Below are 14,948 nucleotides of genomic sequence, written 5' to 3'. Positions count from 1 at the left end.
TGTTTTTCAGTCTCTCTCGGTCCCTGCTTTGATGCACCTGTACTGACCTCGCCTTCTGGATGATAGTGGGGTGAACAGGCAGTGGCTCGGGTGGTTGTTGTCCTTGATGATCTTTATGGCCTTCCTGTGACATCGGGTGGTGTAGGTGTCCTGGAGGGCAGGTAGTTTGCCCCCGGTGATGCGTTGTGCAGACCTCACTACCCTCTGGAGAGCCTTACTGTTGTGGGCGGAGCAGTTGCCGTACCAGGTGGTGATATAGCCCGACAGGATGTATAGTAACCACGCCAGCTCAGGACCTCTACACCCTGCTTCTTTACCTGTGGGATTGTCTGAGGAGGGGGTACTGATTAGTATTTCTGTCTACAATCAAGCCCTTTTGTGGGAAAAAACGCATTCCGATTGGCTGGACCTGGCTACCCAGTGCGCCCCTGCCCAGTCATGTTAAATCCATAGATTAGGTCCTGATTTATTTATTTCAGTTGACTGATTTCCTTCTATGAACTGTAACTAAGTCAAATCTTTGAAATTGTTGCATGATGTGTTTATATTTTTGTTCAGTATATACTTAAATATTATTTACATATAAATATAAAAATATCCTAAATGTGACCAGAGGACAAAATTCAGAAAGTATTTCAAAACCCACACAAAGTAGGCTATTTGATTGACAATGATTATTACTTCTGCAACAATGTAAAAATGCAAACAACCATTCGGGGACTATTTAAAAATGTAGGTAACCTGTCTCAATAAGATTTAGTACAGACCAGGCTTGACACAAAACGTAGAAATAGTAGCCTACTTCGACAACAATTCGGTAAATGCAACAAGTATTAGATAGAGATAAAGAGAGAATATACAAAACATAACTGTTCAGAGACAATCAAATATTTGTAGGAGAAATTCATTTTCCACACTGTCACTTTAATGTTTGCATTTAGCCTACAACATATCATGGAACTTCTGGAAGCATGGCCCCATCCTGCAAAGTGGCACAGAATATGTAGAGCACCCAAAGGTGGTCTCTACATATCTCTCACTCTTTGCCCTGCATCCTCCCCGGATGCGCACCCTCTCTTGCGCCCTTCAGACTTCCCCTGCTTTCAAATGAGTTACAACACGGTCCACACGCCCTCTTGTCTCCCCTCCTCCTGCAACTGTAGCCATATCACAAAGTGAATGCACAAGCTGCTTTTTGAATGCCTTCAGGGACCAGCACCTGTGGTTTCTGGGAAGGGGCCTTTGCAGGGTCCCCCACATATTTATGATGGCAATGTTGAGCATCCCCCAAAGCACATACTTACACCATTTTCTGCCTGCCAGGCTGTGTGGTACAAGGGTGAATGGTGGGACTTGGGGTTGACACAATGCATGGAAACGTAGGCTCCACTCTCAGGTGTGCTCCCCCTCTTCCCCTCCCTCTACCTCTGCTTTGTACTCTCCCTCTACTTCATCCTCTCCCTCCTCCTCTCCCTCCACTCTACTCTCCCTCCTTGCTCCACATCTCTATCCCTCCAATCATCTCAAACTACTCTTCCTCCCTGCCTTTTGCCACTGAGCCCTGACTCTCCACATCACTTCCCTCACTTTCACTGACCTAGAGGAACATGGGGTATTGTGTGTAGATTGATGAGGGAAAACACTATTTAATCCATGTTAGAAAAAGTCCATAATGCAACAAAATGTGGAAAATGTCACTTTATCTGCACCTAGCAAACATATAACCTAAGCCCAACAGATAAAAACAAATGACTCTATCCTTGATTTCAGCCTAGATGTTGGAACATTGCTCCAGGGACTTGCTTCCATTCAGCCACAAGAGCATTAGTGAGGTTGGGGGCTGATGTTGGGCGATTAGGCCTGGCTTGCAGTCTGCGTTCCAATTCAACCCAAAGGTGTCCAATGGGGTTGAGGTCAGGGCTTTGTACAGGCCAATCAAGTTCTTCCACACCAATCTCGGCAAACAATTTCTATATGGACCTCACTTAGTGCACGGGGCATTGGCGCAGTGTAGGGGGCTCCTGATTGGCGCAGCGGTCTAAGGCACTGCATCTCAATGCTAGAGGCGTTACTAGTTTGATTCCTGGTTTGATTCCAGGCTGTATCACAACCGGCCGTGCTTGGGAGTCCCATAGGGCGGTGCACAATTGGCCCAGCATCATCTTGGTTGGGGTTTGGCTGGGGTAGGCCATCATTATAAATAAAAATGTGTTCTTAACTGACTTCCCTGGTTAAATAAATAAGAAATTGGAATGCCATAACAGGACAGGGCTTTCCCCAAACTGTTGCCACAAAGTTGGAAGCACAGAATAGTCTAAAATGTCATTGTATGTTGTAGAGTTAAAATGTCCACTGGAACGAAGGGGCCTAGCCTGAACCATGAAAAACAGCCCCAGACCATTATTCCTCCTCCACCAAACCTTACAGTTGGCACTATGCATTCGGGCAAGTAGCGTTCTCCTGGCATCCGCCAAACTCAGATTCGTCCATCAGACTTCCAGATGGTGAAGTGTGATGGCCAGAGAACGAGTTTCCACTGCTCCGGAGTCCAATGGTGGCGAGCTTTACACCACACCAGCCGAGGCTTGGCATTACGCATGGGGATCTTAGGCTTGTGTGCGCGGCTGCTCAGCCATGGAAACCCATTTCATGAAGTGCCTGATTAAAAAAAGTCACTGTGCTGATGTTGCTTCCAGAAGCAGCAGCTTGCAACTCGGTAATGAGTGTTGCACCCGAGGACAGGCGATTTTTACGTGCTACGTGCTTCAGCACTCGGCGGTTCCATTCTGTGAGCTTTGTGTGGCCTACCATTTTTTGGCTGAGCCGTTGTTGCTCCTAGACGTTTCCACTTCACAATAACAGCACTTACAGTTGACCGGGGCAGCTCTAGCAGTGCAGAAATTATACATATTGACTTGTTGGAAAGGTGGCATCCTATGAGTCACTGAGCTCTTCGGTAAGGGCATTCTACTGCCAATGTTTGTCTATGAAGATTGCATTGGCTGTGTGCTCGATTTTATACACCTGTCAGCAAAAGGTGCGGCTGAAATAGCCGAAACTACCAATTTGAAGGGGTGTTCGCATACTTTTGTATATATAGTGTATTATTGTTAGAAAAACAAGGGCATTCGCGTCCGTTATAGTCATTTAAAGAAAGGCAGTTGACGGCTGCTATGGGTTCTAAAGAGTTTTAAGGAAGTTATTTAAAAAACTCTAAATAACCAATAATTTCCCTTCTCAGACGTTAATAAAACCTCCCAGACAAACTTTCAAGAAGCCAGAGCAAAACGTTCTCAGAACCTCCCTGCAACCTAAAAATAAGTTCACAGAATATGTACTGAACATTCAATTTTACCAGGCAGGAAACGTATGGGTTCGTTCACAGAACCAATTGGAAACCACAAACATACGTTCTCACAACTTCCAATGAACCAAATGTGCTACTGTAGCTGCGTATAATGGGAAATAAATTAGATCTTCAGGGGAAGTCGCAGAATTGGGCTAGGTGATCTTTACATGTACCCACAGCAGCACAATGTGGGGGCATGAGGACAATGTACACAGAGTAGAATAGAGTGGGGCGCTGTAAACAGTCTGGCAGAAAATGGTGCGCATTATATGCAGGCATATCATGTTCCTTTTGATCCTGCAGAGTTTTCCTATTACAAAAACACTGGTTATAAAATGGTAATAAGTAAGGTGTTATGATACTGTCTGCAATTATTTTTGGACAGTTTTATTTTTGTATTCTATACCACCACTAGGCAGCGTAGCCTAGTGGTTAGAGCGTTGGACTAGTAACCTGAAGGTTGCGGGTTCAAACCCCCGAGTTGACAAGGTACAAATCTGTCGTTCTGCCCCTGAACAGGCAGTTAACCCACTGTTCCCAGGCCGTCATTGAAAATAAGAATGTGTTCTTAACTGACTTGCCTGGTTAAATAAAGGTAAAATAAAAAAAATTCCCATCGCGTGCAATGCTGCCAGAAAAGCTGAATAAAAGCTAATCGTTGTTATTGATCATATTACGATGTTTGAAATGCAATGTTCCTCGCTTCACAAAAGGTTTCATTATTCTTTTCATTGTATCAAGTGAATGTCTGTGGTCACGTCTACATTCCCACCAGACATGAAAAGGGGCGCCCTTTGTGAGCCAGTATATAAAGACACGTCCAATTAGATCCAAATTAGACGCTATTTGAATGATAGATGGAACTTGTGCCATGGCTTTGCGCATTTGGTTATATTAAATATTGTGCATATGTCTGTTCTATCCCCTATCGTTAAAAATGGTAGCGTTAAAATATTATTTCCCCACATTTTTCGTAGCCATTTTAGTAGGAGTTACCATCTCCATGTGCGCAGGGGGTTTAAAAGAAAAGCTGATGTGTTCGGAGAAAAAGTGTGTCACTGGGACACGAGGCACTCCCCGGGGGTCACATGGTCCCGTTTTCAGCCCCGTGAGAGCAGGCATGCAGTGCGTCCTCGTTCCTTTCCTAAGGACGAGGGAAACTGAGAAAAAACAGACGGGCTTGGTCAGACCTACACGGATAGAGCCAGTGACAGCATAGACGCTTTTCGTAATTGTTTTCGCTGGCAGTGCTCACAGAGAAGTGTTTCACATTACGCGGGAACTTGCTCGATAGCAGCTGCATCCTTTGGTAGTTTATTAACCTTGGTTCTTAATTATTGTAATGAGTATTCGAACTCAAATAGAGCTTTTATTATAAAGAGGAACATAATGACATCGTTATAACAGAGAAGAGGACCTTCTTTTTGCCAAGAACCTAGCCAGAAGGGAATTGATCCTTTCCTAAACTGTTTTCTATTTTCACCGATATCTATATGAATGTTTTGGAGCTCAGGATGGCAACAACGGCAATGGACACAAATAACAACAATACAGGTACATCTTCAGGATTATCATGTTGTGCGTGTGTAATGGGGTTACGTGTTTTACGCATATTGTTTTGGCTACCTGGCTTGTTGGCAGTCTGTTGAAGCTCTTTACATTTAGTTGTTTATCAGTCCGTAATGCATAAATCAATGATGAGTTGTAATTGTATTGATGTACACCTGTCGATTAAGTAGAGACACTTGTGTATATGGAACTTACGTGGCTGATGGAATCATCCTTGTGATGCAACACAAAAAAAGTTCAATGGGTCTCTGTACAGTTCTCCTCATGCCAAACCTCAGTCCATGGCTGATGAGGCTTGAAGTAGGCCTATTCCTCATAGTGTTTATTTTGAATTCACTGATGATTGTGTGTTATCATTACTTGTAGCCTATATATTTTACCCCAACCGTTCTTCATAATTGTCAATGTCAAGGTCGAATTACTGGCCACAGTAAAAGCAAAATTAAGAAATGTTGTATCGCGGAGTTTGTAATAGCCTATAAGTTATCTGTACATTTCATTAAAGAAATATTTAAAGTACTATACATTGTTTGATGGTGTACGTGTGGTAGGTAGAACATCATGGTTTGAGACACAGTGCTCTAAAATAGTTCGGGGGGAAGTAGGTCATGTAAAGGTGGACGGACATCCCTTTGATGTAGACATCCGCGCATGTTTTTTTTCCCAATTCACATGGCCCGCCAAGCTAGCCATGTGCGTTTTGTTTTCATTCACCGTTCTCCACCAATCTCCATCCGTATAGAGAGCAAGCTCATTGCATAATTTCTCGTCAGAGTCCCATGGGTGAAGCGGTCTTGGATGCCATGTGTGCACTGCTATTGGATAGCTGGCGGGGGTAATTATTGTGATTCGATCAGGACATCATTCAGTCACGTGTTAGATTGAAACGTGGGACACGAACATTTATGTAAGGCATCATAACTTATTGTTGCTGACATAATTACACAGGCATAACCAAATACTTGCAGGGTGATTGGGACATTCCCTTTCGATATCTAAGATGTCCAAAATAACGGGCTTACCTTTATTATATTATTATTAGGGCAAGGCGATAGTAGGTCTAATAAAGCATTTATAGGTTCATTCATTTGAATATAGGTTCAGAGAAAATACATTTTCAATACATACAATTATATTGTACAGCTACAACATAGCAAAGTGAAAACATAGATAGATGCCAAGCTTTTCAGATATATTCAGCAAGGTATGTTGTAAATTACATTAGATTATCTAAGGAGTATATTGTGGGAATTGACTGTCTATTAGGTACCATGGATAGCGCCAGGCGGGAGGGAACGTGAGGCTGTACTAGAAACAGTTGGCGTGTTCCATTGGGGGTGTATTGCACAGCCAGTCAGTTTGCCAGCCTCGTTGAATAACCTGCTGTTGGAGGAGCGCACGTTGAGTAAGGGCGTGACTAGAATGTATTCCAGCCAGCCTACACTAGTGCTGCTCCTCAAGCAACGCAAGTCTGCAGTCCAACCCGTTTTCATTCCATGGCTCTCCCATGCATAGCTTTCGATGAACTATTACATTTCTTTCAAATACCTCACTCTGAATGTATGATTACTCACTAAGACTAGTTCAATATTCAGAGCTATATCTATTGATGTGTTTTCTTCATTTCACGTTGACTTTACAAGTGTTGGTTTAACATGGCAAGTTATTGATTTTTATACAAAAGCAATCTTATCTTCCACTCACTGATTGGTTATTGTGGATAATACATTATTTGGGGATAGAAAGTCAGGAGGTGGAAGACAGAGCAAAGGGAGTGAAAACATGCAGTGGAGAGAGAGGGAGGAGCATTAATACTATAGCACCAGGCAGGACAAGGAAGTGCACGTGTTGTGGTGACACCTGACCCAGTGACCCTATAAGACCTTATGTTCCATTCCACAGTGAATTATGTTTCTCCTCCAGGGCTGCCTGGCTGGCTGGATTCTGAGATTGGAATGTCTCAAAAGGAACAGAACAGACAAACATTCTCTCACTGTTTGTTCAATCAGGAAATTGGAATTCATCCAGTTTGAAATGTCAGGCTCGCAGAACAGAAGTATAGAGTTTGGTTTTGTTAAGCACAAAACAATGATCCCATCCTTCAATAGGCCCCACCCAAACATACAGTAGGTGGGCAGCTTGCCATCAATGCAGGGAAATTAAATCACAAAGACGGTTTAAGGGCATCATCAATTAAAGCCTCAACAACACAATAAAATGTCCTGCAAATGACTCCTTAAAACAACACATTATCTCCTCACAAAAACACATAATCTCCTAACAACAACACATTATCCCCTAACAACAACACAATACAGTTGATCTGGTATTAGAGCACCGGTTAATTGGAGTCAACAGGAAGTGCAGAAAGTCTTGGGCACATGCTTTGTAGGTTCGGGTTTCGGCAGGGACGCTGTGTGTGGAAAAGGGCGGGGCACACCATTTGGCATTTAAAAAGCGATTAGCCATTCCTGGTAGCCATGTACATAGGCACCCCCCGGCGACCGGGCACGAGTTGGTGTGTGGGTGGCCAGCTGTGGTGAAACGTGATCCTTGAACGGAACTTGTGAGAATTAGCCTTCACAGCGGGAGAAACTGAGACCGCCGGATTAGAACAAGCAGGAGGGAGAAAGAGAATGAAAGTAAGAGAGGGAGAGGGAGAAGAGAAACAGAGTATGAGCAAAAAAAGAGTACAGAGGGCAGGGGGTGTGGAGAGAGAATAACAGAGTTTCAAGGAGAGTGTAAAGGGAGAGTTGGAGAGAAAGGGAAGTAGGGCAAGTAAAAGTTGTCAGGAGAGTTCCAACAAAGAGAAAGAGAGAGAGCGCAAGAGTATTTAAATCCACTCGTGTGGGTGGCTATGTCTGGCCAATGAGACTGCACAACAGCAATAGCACTGTCTGTGCCATTGGGCAGGATCCAAAAAGAACGTGATCATTCTCCATGCTGCAATGGCTTCTTCCGTAATGTCAAGAATGTTCTGTAGGTGATGCTTGCTCACGTGGTACAACCCACACAGGACAATCTTGCCCTTATGGCTTCCTATAAAATGTACTCTGTGGTCAAGGCCTCTGTTTTGGAAAGAGTGGTGACCACCTCTGAACTAGAAAAATAAACGGAAAGCCAGGCAGGGCAGCCTTTCCTGCCAACATTTCCTGGAAAGCAGTGTTTTTTTTCCCAGCCACTTGTCTTCTTGGACTCTCCGCAGTCACTCTGTTGCTATGGTTATCATAACATTGCCACGGTTTCCTTCCATAATTGTCCTGGGTAGCTACGGGAACATTTGGAATGTATAGAATTATACAAAGTTGCAGCCGCTTCCATGTTTTTTGTCAATGAACATGAATGGGCGCAATATCAATCCTAACCAGTGGGCGTCCTCTCTCCAACCCTCTTCCTCTTTACCTCCTCTGTTTTAGTTTCCATCGGTCCTCACTGGCAGTTGACTGATGTCCAATGGTTAGAGTGTCAAAGAACAGAGCACTAAATGTGACCAATTAAATTATCTCACTGTTTTTAAACCACGCATCCATTCTAACAAGCAGTCCTCTCGCTCTTTCTTTTGTCGCCAGGGGGCGTAATCTCCTACATCGGCTCCAGTGGCTGCTCACCGAACCGCACCAGCCCAGTGTCTATGTACAGCGAGAACTCCTTCGGAGCCTCCTTCCCTCCCTCCCCCAACGGCTCCCAGGGCTTCTCCAATGCCTACTCCAGCAGTGGCAGCTCCAGCTCCTCCAATGGTGATGATGGCAACTCCTCTTCCGGCTCCGGAGGGTCCCCAAGGCTTAGGGGTCGTAATGACAGCAGCATTTCTCGCTGCTCCCCCAGCAAGTCCGTGGCAAGCCTTACCAGTGAGTAGACCCCCATAACAGAACCCCAATACTTTATATGAATCCAGATTGTGCACCCCTATCTGTCATTCCTGGAACTACAGCTTTAAGTCCTCTTTATGTTTGTAACAGAACTGAATGGGATGGTGCTGCTGTGTAAAGTGTGTGGAGACGTCGCCTCAGGCTTCCACTATGGGGTCCATGCCTGTGAGGGCTGCAAGGGATTCTTCCGACGCAGTATCCAGCAGAACATCCAGTACAAAAAGTGCCTGAAGAACGAGACCTGCACCATCATGAGGATTAACCGCAACCGCTGCCAGCAGTGCCGCTTCAAAAAGTGTCTGTCCGTGGGCATGTCCCGCGATGGTAAGTACAGCTTCATATGCTAAAACATGACACATGCAGCCACAAAAAAGGTTTAATAGTTCTACTACACTCTCATCCCTGTTAGGGCTGTTGACTCAACATGTCTCTTTCTCTCTCCCCAGCTGTTCGCTTTGGCAGAATACCCAAGCGTGAGAAGCAGCGCATGCTGGCAGAGATGCAGAGCACCATGAACAGCATGAACAACATGCAAAACGAGTTCCAGCTGGCCAGCCTGACTCACAACTCTCCCCCTTCTCCCACTTCCTCTTCTCCCTGCCCGGGTCTGACTGTGGCACTCCAGCCCCAGGCCCTGCCTTTTGCCCCTTCCCCCTCTCCTCCAGTACAAGCCCCTGCTTCCCCTCTGCCCCCACAATCCAACCAAAGCCCGCCACTGTTGGCCAGCTCTCCACCCCTGTGCCCCAGCCCTGGGGTGGACTGCACCATAACGGCCATTGCCCGGGCGCACCGTGAGACCTTTGTTTACGCCCACGACAAGCTGGGCGATTCTGCGAGATTGCATAACGGAGAGGTGGACAACTGGGGCTCAAACTACTGTCCTGCTGGCTACCACCAGAACAGCATCAACACAATCTACCACCAGAACAACAACGTGGCCCTCCAGAACCATGGCTTCCTGGCCATGTCTGACAGACATCACCAGAACAAAGGCAAGCAGTTCCACAACAGCAACCTGTTCGGGAGCCACCAAAGCATTGAGACTAGCAGCGTCCCCCAGGGCCAGAACTTCCCATGGAAAAACCACAAGGACATTGTGCTGGTGAGTCACTGAACAGAACAGCAACATAGAAAAGATCTTGATGTCAAAGATTGTCAATAATAGTGGCAAGTAGTCATAGCATATAGGAAAATGCTGATTACGGTTCTCCTCGGTCCTCCAGGCATGTCCAATGAACATGTTCCCCCAAGCCGAACCCAACAAGACCCCCCAGGAGATCTGGGAGGACTTCTCGCTCAGCTTCACGCCGGCTGTGCGTGAGGTGGTGGAGTTCGCAAAGCACATTCCAGGGTTCAGTGCACTCTCAGAGAACGACCAAGTCACCCTGCTCAAGGCCGGCACCTTTGAGGTAGGCATCCGTGAAATGTGTGCAAACAGATATGCAAAGAAACTTCATACAGTGATAAACAAAAATACTCACAGCTGTACTGTATTGAGAAGATACAATGACTCAACACCCACTCACTTTTCCCTTGCTTCTGTTACAGGTCTTGATGGTGCGCTTTGCCTCCCTCTTCAACGTGAAGGAGCAGACTGTCACCTTCATCTCGGGTACCACCTACAGCCTGGAGGCACTGAAGGGAATGGGCATGGGAGGCCTGCTAGACACCATGTTTGAATTCAGCGAGAAGCTCAACTCCCTAGAGCTCACGGCCGAGGAGTTGGGTCTCTTCACCGCTGTAGTGCTAGTGTCTGCAGGTAAGAACAATGAGAAGCCTTATTATTTACTTTAACAACCTATTTAAGCAGTTAGAGCTCAAGTACTATACTTGTCCTGCCAGTAAATCACCATGACCAATGTTCCCACGGGACTGCCGTGTAGAAGAAATAACAGCCCGCGCAGAGAAGCGTGAGATTGAACTTCACTCAACTTTCTAGAGTTTCCCCCCTTAGTTAACACCATCAACGTTTCCATTTACTGTGGGAATTGTGATGGAATCAAAGAAATATTAGCCATTATAAATGCAACATACCAAAACTAAACAAACTATGCAAGACTTAGTATGCAAAATTAACTATGCAAGAGATTTTGTTGTAGGCAGAACGCATCGGAGTAGGATTCTATTGCATTGACATGCACAACTCAGCCCATACTCTACACAGACCGGTGTGGCATAACCAATCAGAAATGCAGTAGGCCTATATGCAAATAGACCATTGCCATATATGGATCTGTGCCATTCACTTTGAACTGGACTGTGTTAACAGCATGAGCGGTCAAGAGTAGATGCGCTTGTTTTGAGGACAAAGCAAGAACTGCATGCAGCCACGTGTGTACATTTGTTCATATCCTTTGATAGTTAAGGAGTTATTAGCCCAGTTATAGATCATATGTATTGGGGGAGTGAAGCAATGGGGGAGTGAATGCTTCCTACAAGAGCACAAACCATGTACATTTCTAGACATCTTTAAAGAGGGAGTTGGATAAAAAAAAAAAACATGTTTTTGTCTTAAAGGAGCAGTGTTGTATTTTGAGAGAGTCTTAAATAAGCTAAGTAGCCTATAGGCAGTAGCATCATTTGTCTGATTCTCTGTAATATTTTGGAAAGTGGTTTCATCAAACAACACCACAACATTTTCAGTCAAGCAATGCATGTTGGCCTACATTGAACACCACACATAGGCTGCTACTTTAGGCTGAATGATAGAACAGCCATTTCCATGTTAAAATGTTATGGAATGCATTTTTTCCCTTGTTTTTGATGGGAGGCCGTTCTCGTAGGCCTACATTATAATCAAAAAGCCACAGTAGCCTACTTGACCACTGTCTGACACTGTTACTTAAAGCGGATACAGCCTCAGTGTTCCCAGTAAATGCGAGCTGGAAGTTGCACAGAATTTTCACAATGTTGAAGTTTGCGCTCAGCAGACCTGAAATTTGCTCAGCGCCGAAAAAAATGATGGGGAACATTGAATCTTCAAAAATCACTCACTGTTATGGCATAGTAATGGTCTATACTAAAGTGTAAAGTAGTCTAACGGTGCTCTCTTTCTTCACTGTCCTCTTTCAGATCGCTCAGGCATCGAGAACCTGAACTCCGTGGAGCTGCTTCAGGAGTCTCTGATCAGAGTGCTGCGTGCCCTGGTCAGCAAGAGCAACCCCTGCGACGCCTCTCGCTTCACCAAGCTGCTGCTCAAGATGCCCGACCTGCGCACACTCAACAACATGCACTCAGAGAAGCTGCTGTCCTTCCGCATCGACATATAAGACTGTCACCACTGATGACAAGAAAACCCGTCTGGACTCGTCGCCCATCTCCACCTCACGGACAGTGGTGGTTGGGCGGCTAAGGGGCGGGGCAAGTTGGGGGAGGTGACAGGGGATGTGATTCCGTCTGCCCGCTTGCTCCCTTCAGGGACACCTGCCTCCGAGTTGACTAATGTGCGCATCAGCCAATGACATGACCGAAAGACAGTGATTGACAACTGATAGGGGTAAGGCCAATAGACTTATGGAAATTAGGGAGACAAAGCCCTCTACATAAATTATTTTTGGAGGTTGGGGTGGTCACAGCTCAAAACTTCCCAGAACAAGTGCCCCCTCTACACCAGCCGGTCTGAGGGGGCCAGAGACCATTTGTTGGTTGAGCTGAACCAAAATCAGCAATTGGGCTTTACTACTATGTCCAACTAGGCCTGGTTCCTTCCAAGAGTCTGTTAGATGCATTTTAAAGCCATCTGCTCTGTTTTATCATTACTGTAAATGATTAGTTAAATATGTGCAGTGTTGTAAACTTAATCATATTCCAAACTGAGTTTGTACAAATGTGTATATATCTAGCTACAAACGTCAATATACTTACTTGAAATGTTTGAAAAATGTGTATAATATATATATTTCTCTCTATATTTCTCTAATATAGAATTTCTCTAATGCTCATAGTTATACATGTGTGGGTACAAATGTGTAAAATACAAATTGAGTGTATGCATACAAAAAATAATATCCAGAACTGTATTTCAAAAATGTTTTATGTAATGAAGGCATTATACAAAAAAAATACTTATTTGAATTGCTTTGTGTGATCTTTTTCTGTAGTACCGATTTTGTTATTCTACATCTGTCTGTGACTGGGTTGGAGAGACCTAGCTCACCTAGCTATTAGAGGTCTGTGCTATGTAATCAGTATGCCACAGGTCACCCACGTCACAACACTCACTGAGGATGCTGACACAACACTAAAGTGGGAATAACAGTTCGTACTGACCAATGACCAAGGCTGTACATTTGCTTGGATTAGGTCTTAATTATAGAATACATTTCAAATTTGAGTAACCCAGTGCACTTTGACCTTGTGATGAATTTATTTGAAAGGACATACTGACAGTCATTTTTTTATTTCACCTTTATATAACCAGGTAGGCCAGTTGAGAACAAGTTCTCATTTACAACTGTGACCTGGCCAAGATAAAGCAGTAGCCCCATCAATAGTAACAGATTATTGCTGTACTTCAAGGTCTTGTCTATAATTATTTCACAAAACACACTACTAGCAGGTGTAAATTTTCCACTCAAAACATTTCTCATGTTCCTGTTTTGTTTCTGCATCCCGTCATGACTCGATCCTGACAAGTGTCCCAGACCCTGCAGCTGAAAAATATCCCCACAGCATGATGCTGCCACCACCATGCTTCACCATAGGGATGGTGGCACGTTTCCTCCAGACATGACGCTTGGCATTCAGGCCAAAGAGTTCAATATTGGTTTCATCAGGCCAGAGAATCTTTTTTCCATGGTCAGAGTCCTTTGGGTGCCTTTAGGCAAACTCCAAGTGGGCTGTCGTGTGCCTTGTACTGAGGATTGGCTTCCGTCTGGCCACTCTACCATAAAGGCCTCATTGGTGGAGTGCTGCAGAAATGGTTGTCCTTCTGGAAGGTTCTCCATCTCCACAGAGGAACTCCGGAGCCCTGTCAGAGTGACCATCGGGTTCTTGGACACCTCCCTGACCAAGCCCCTTCTCCCCCGATTGCTCCGTTTGGCCGGGCAGCCAGCTCTAAGAAGAGTCTTTGTGGTTCCAAATTTCTTCCATTTAAGAATGATGTAGGCCACTGTGTTCTTTGGGACCTTAAATGCTGCAGACATTTTTCGGTTTTTGCTCTGACATGCACTGTCAACTGTGGGACCTTATATAGACAAGCATGTGCCTTTCCAAATCATGTCAAATCAACTGAATATACCAATGGTGGACTCCAATCAAGTTGTAGAAACATCAAGGATGATCAATGGAAACAGGATGCACCTGAGCTCAATTTTGAGTCTCATAGCAAAGGGTCTGAATACTAATGTAAGTAAGGTATCGTTTAAAAAATGTAATACATTTGCAAAAATGGCTTAATAAAGACCTGTTTTGCTTTGCCATTAAGGGGTATTGTGTAGATTTATTAAGAACATGTTTGTTTATCCATTTTAGAATAAGGCTGTAACGTAACAATTTGGAAAAAGTCAAGAGGTCTGAATACTATCCGAATGCACTATAACTGTTAAACACCTCTATAACATAAACAAGTAATTGTCTGTTTAAAACTGCCCTAGGGAAAGCTAGGGAGCTCCCAGTGACTAGACACGGGTATTACTGGGGACAAAAACAAAGTACGAATGATGCTGATTGGTGAGACTACTGTATCACATTGAAGACAGAAAAACAAGATCCCTTTCACTTGCGTCCACAGTGGAATGGAATCTGATCTATGAAGAGGATTATCAAACCACCCAACCCCAAAGTGAGGAGAATGTAACCTAATAACTGCAGAAGCTGCTGCACACTTGGATCAGAAGTGGGTCAAACCATTCACATAACCAACTTTTCACAGCTCCGACATTGGCCCCGCCTGCTGCATCCCAGGGAGCCAATTGATAGTCAGCAGGTGAGGAATGAGGAGCGAAGCATGAAGCAGGGAGGTTAACTGTGACAGTGTGAAAAACGAGGGAGAGCAGGCTCTCAAATTGAAGTGCCAAGTAGCTCAGACAAACCACCAAAGGGCATGTCTTTTCAAGAATACGAGAGCAGGTTGTCAACAGCTTGTACGTTAAGTTACAAAGTCAGGTGGAAAGAAATATAACATTACTTGTGGAAGCCATTGAAGACCCATCTCAGATCTC

At 44.7% G+C, this 14,948-nt stretch overlaps 1 protein-coding gene across 1 annotated transcript; it reads left to right on the top strand.

The window, feature by feature from the left end:
- Window positions 1-4,389: 4,389 nt before the first annotated feature.
- LOC112258558 (nuclear receptor subfamily 1 group D member 1) lies at window positions 4,390-12,861 on the top strand. Its single transcript, XM_024432998.2, has 7 exons — window positions 4,390-4,903; window positions 8,488-8,766; window positions 8,878-9,111; window positions 9,234-9,889; window positions 10,011-10,196; window positions 10,336-10,546; window positions 11,860-12,861. The coding sequence occupies exons 1-7, from the start codon at window positions 4,843-4,845 to the stop codon at window positions 12,054-12,056; spliced, it is 1,824 nt and encodes a 607-aa protein (XP_024288766.1). The 5' UTR covers window positions 4,390-4,842; the 3' UTR covers window positions 12,057-12,861.
- The last annotated feature ends 2,087 nt before the right edge of the window (window positions 12,862-14,948 follow it).

The sequence above is a fragment of the Oncorhynchus tshawytscha genome, linkage group LG09 (genome assembly GCF_018296145.1).
Source record: "Oncorhynchus tshawytscha isolate Ot180627B linkage group LG09, Otsh_v2.0, whole genome shotgun sequence".
Taxonomy (NCBI): Eukaryota; Metazoa; Chordata; class Actinopteri; order Salmoniformes; family Salmonidae; genus Oncorhynchus; species Oncorhynchus tshawytscha.
Note: the sequence above shows the minus strand (reverse complement) of the source record. Positions and strands in the feature narration are given on the sequence as shown.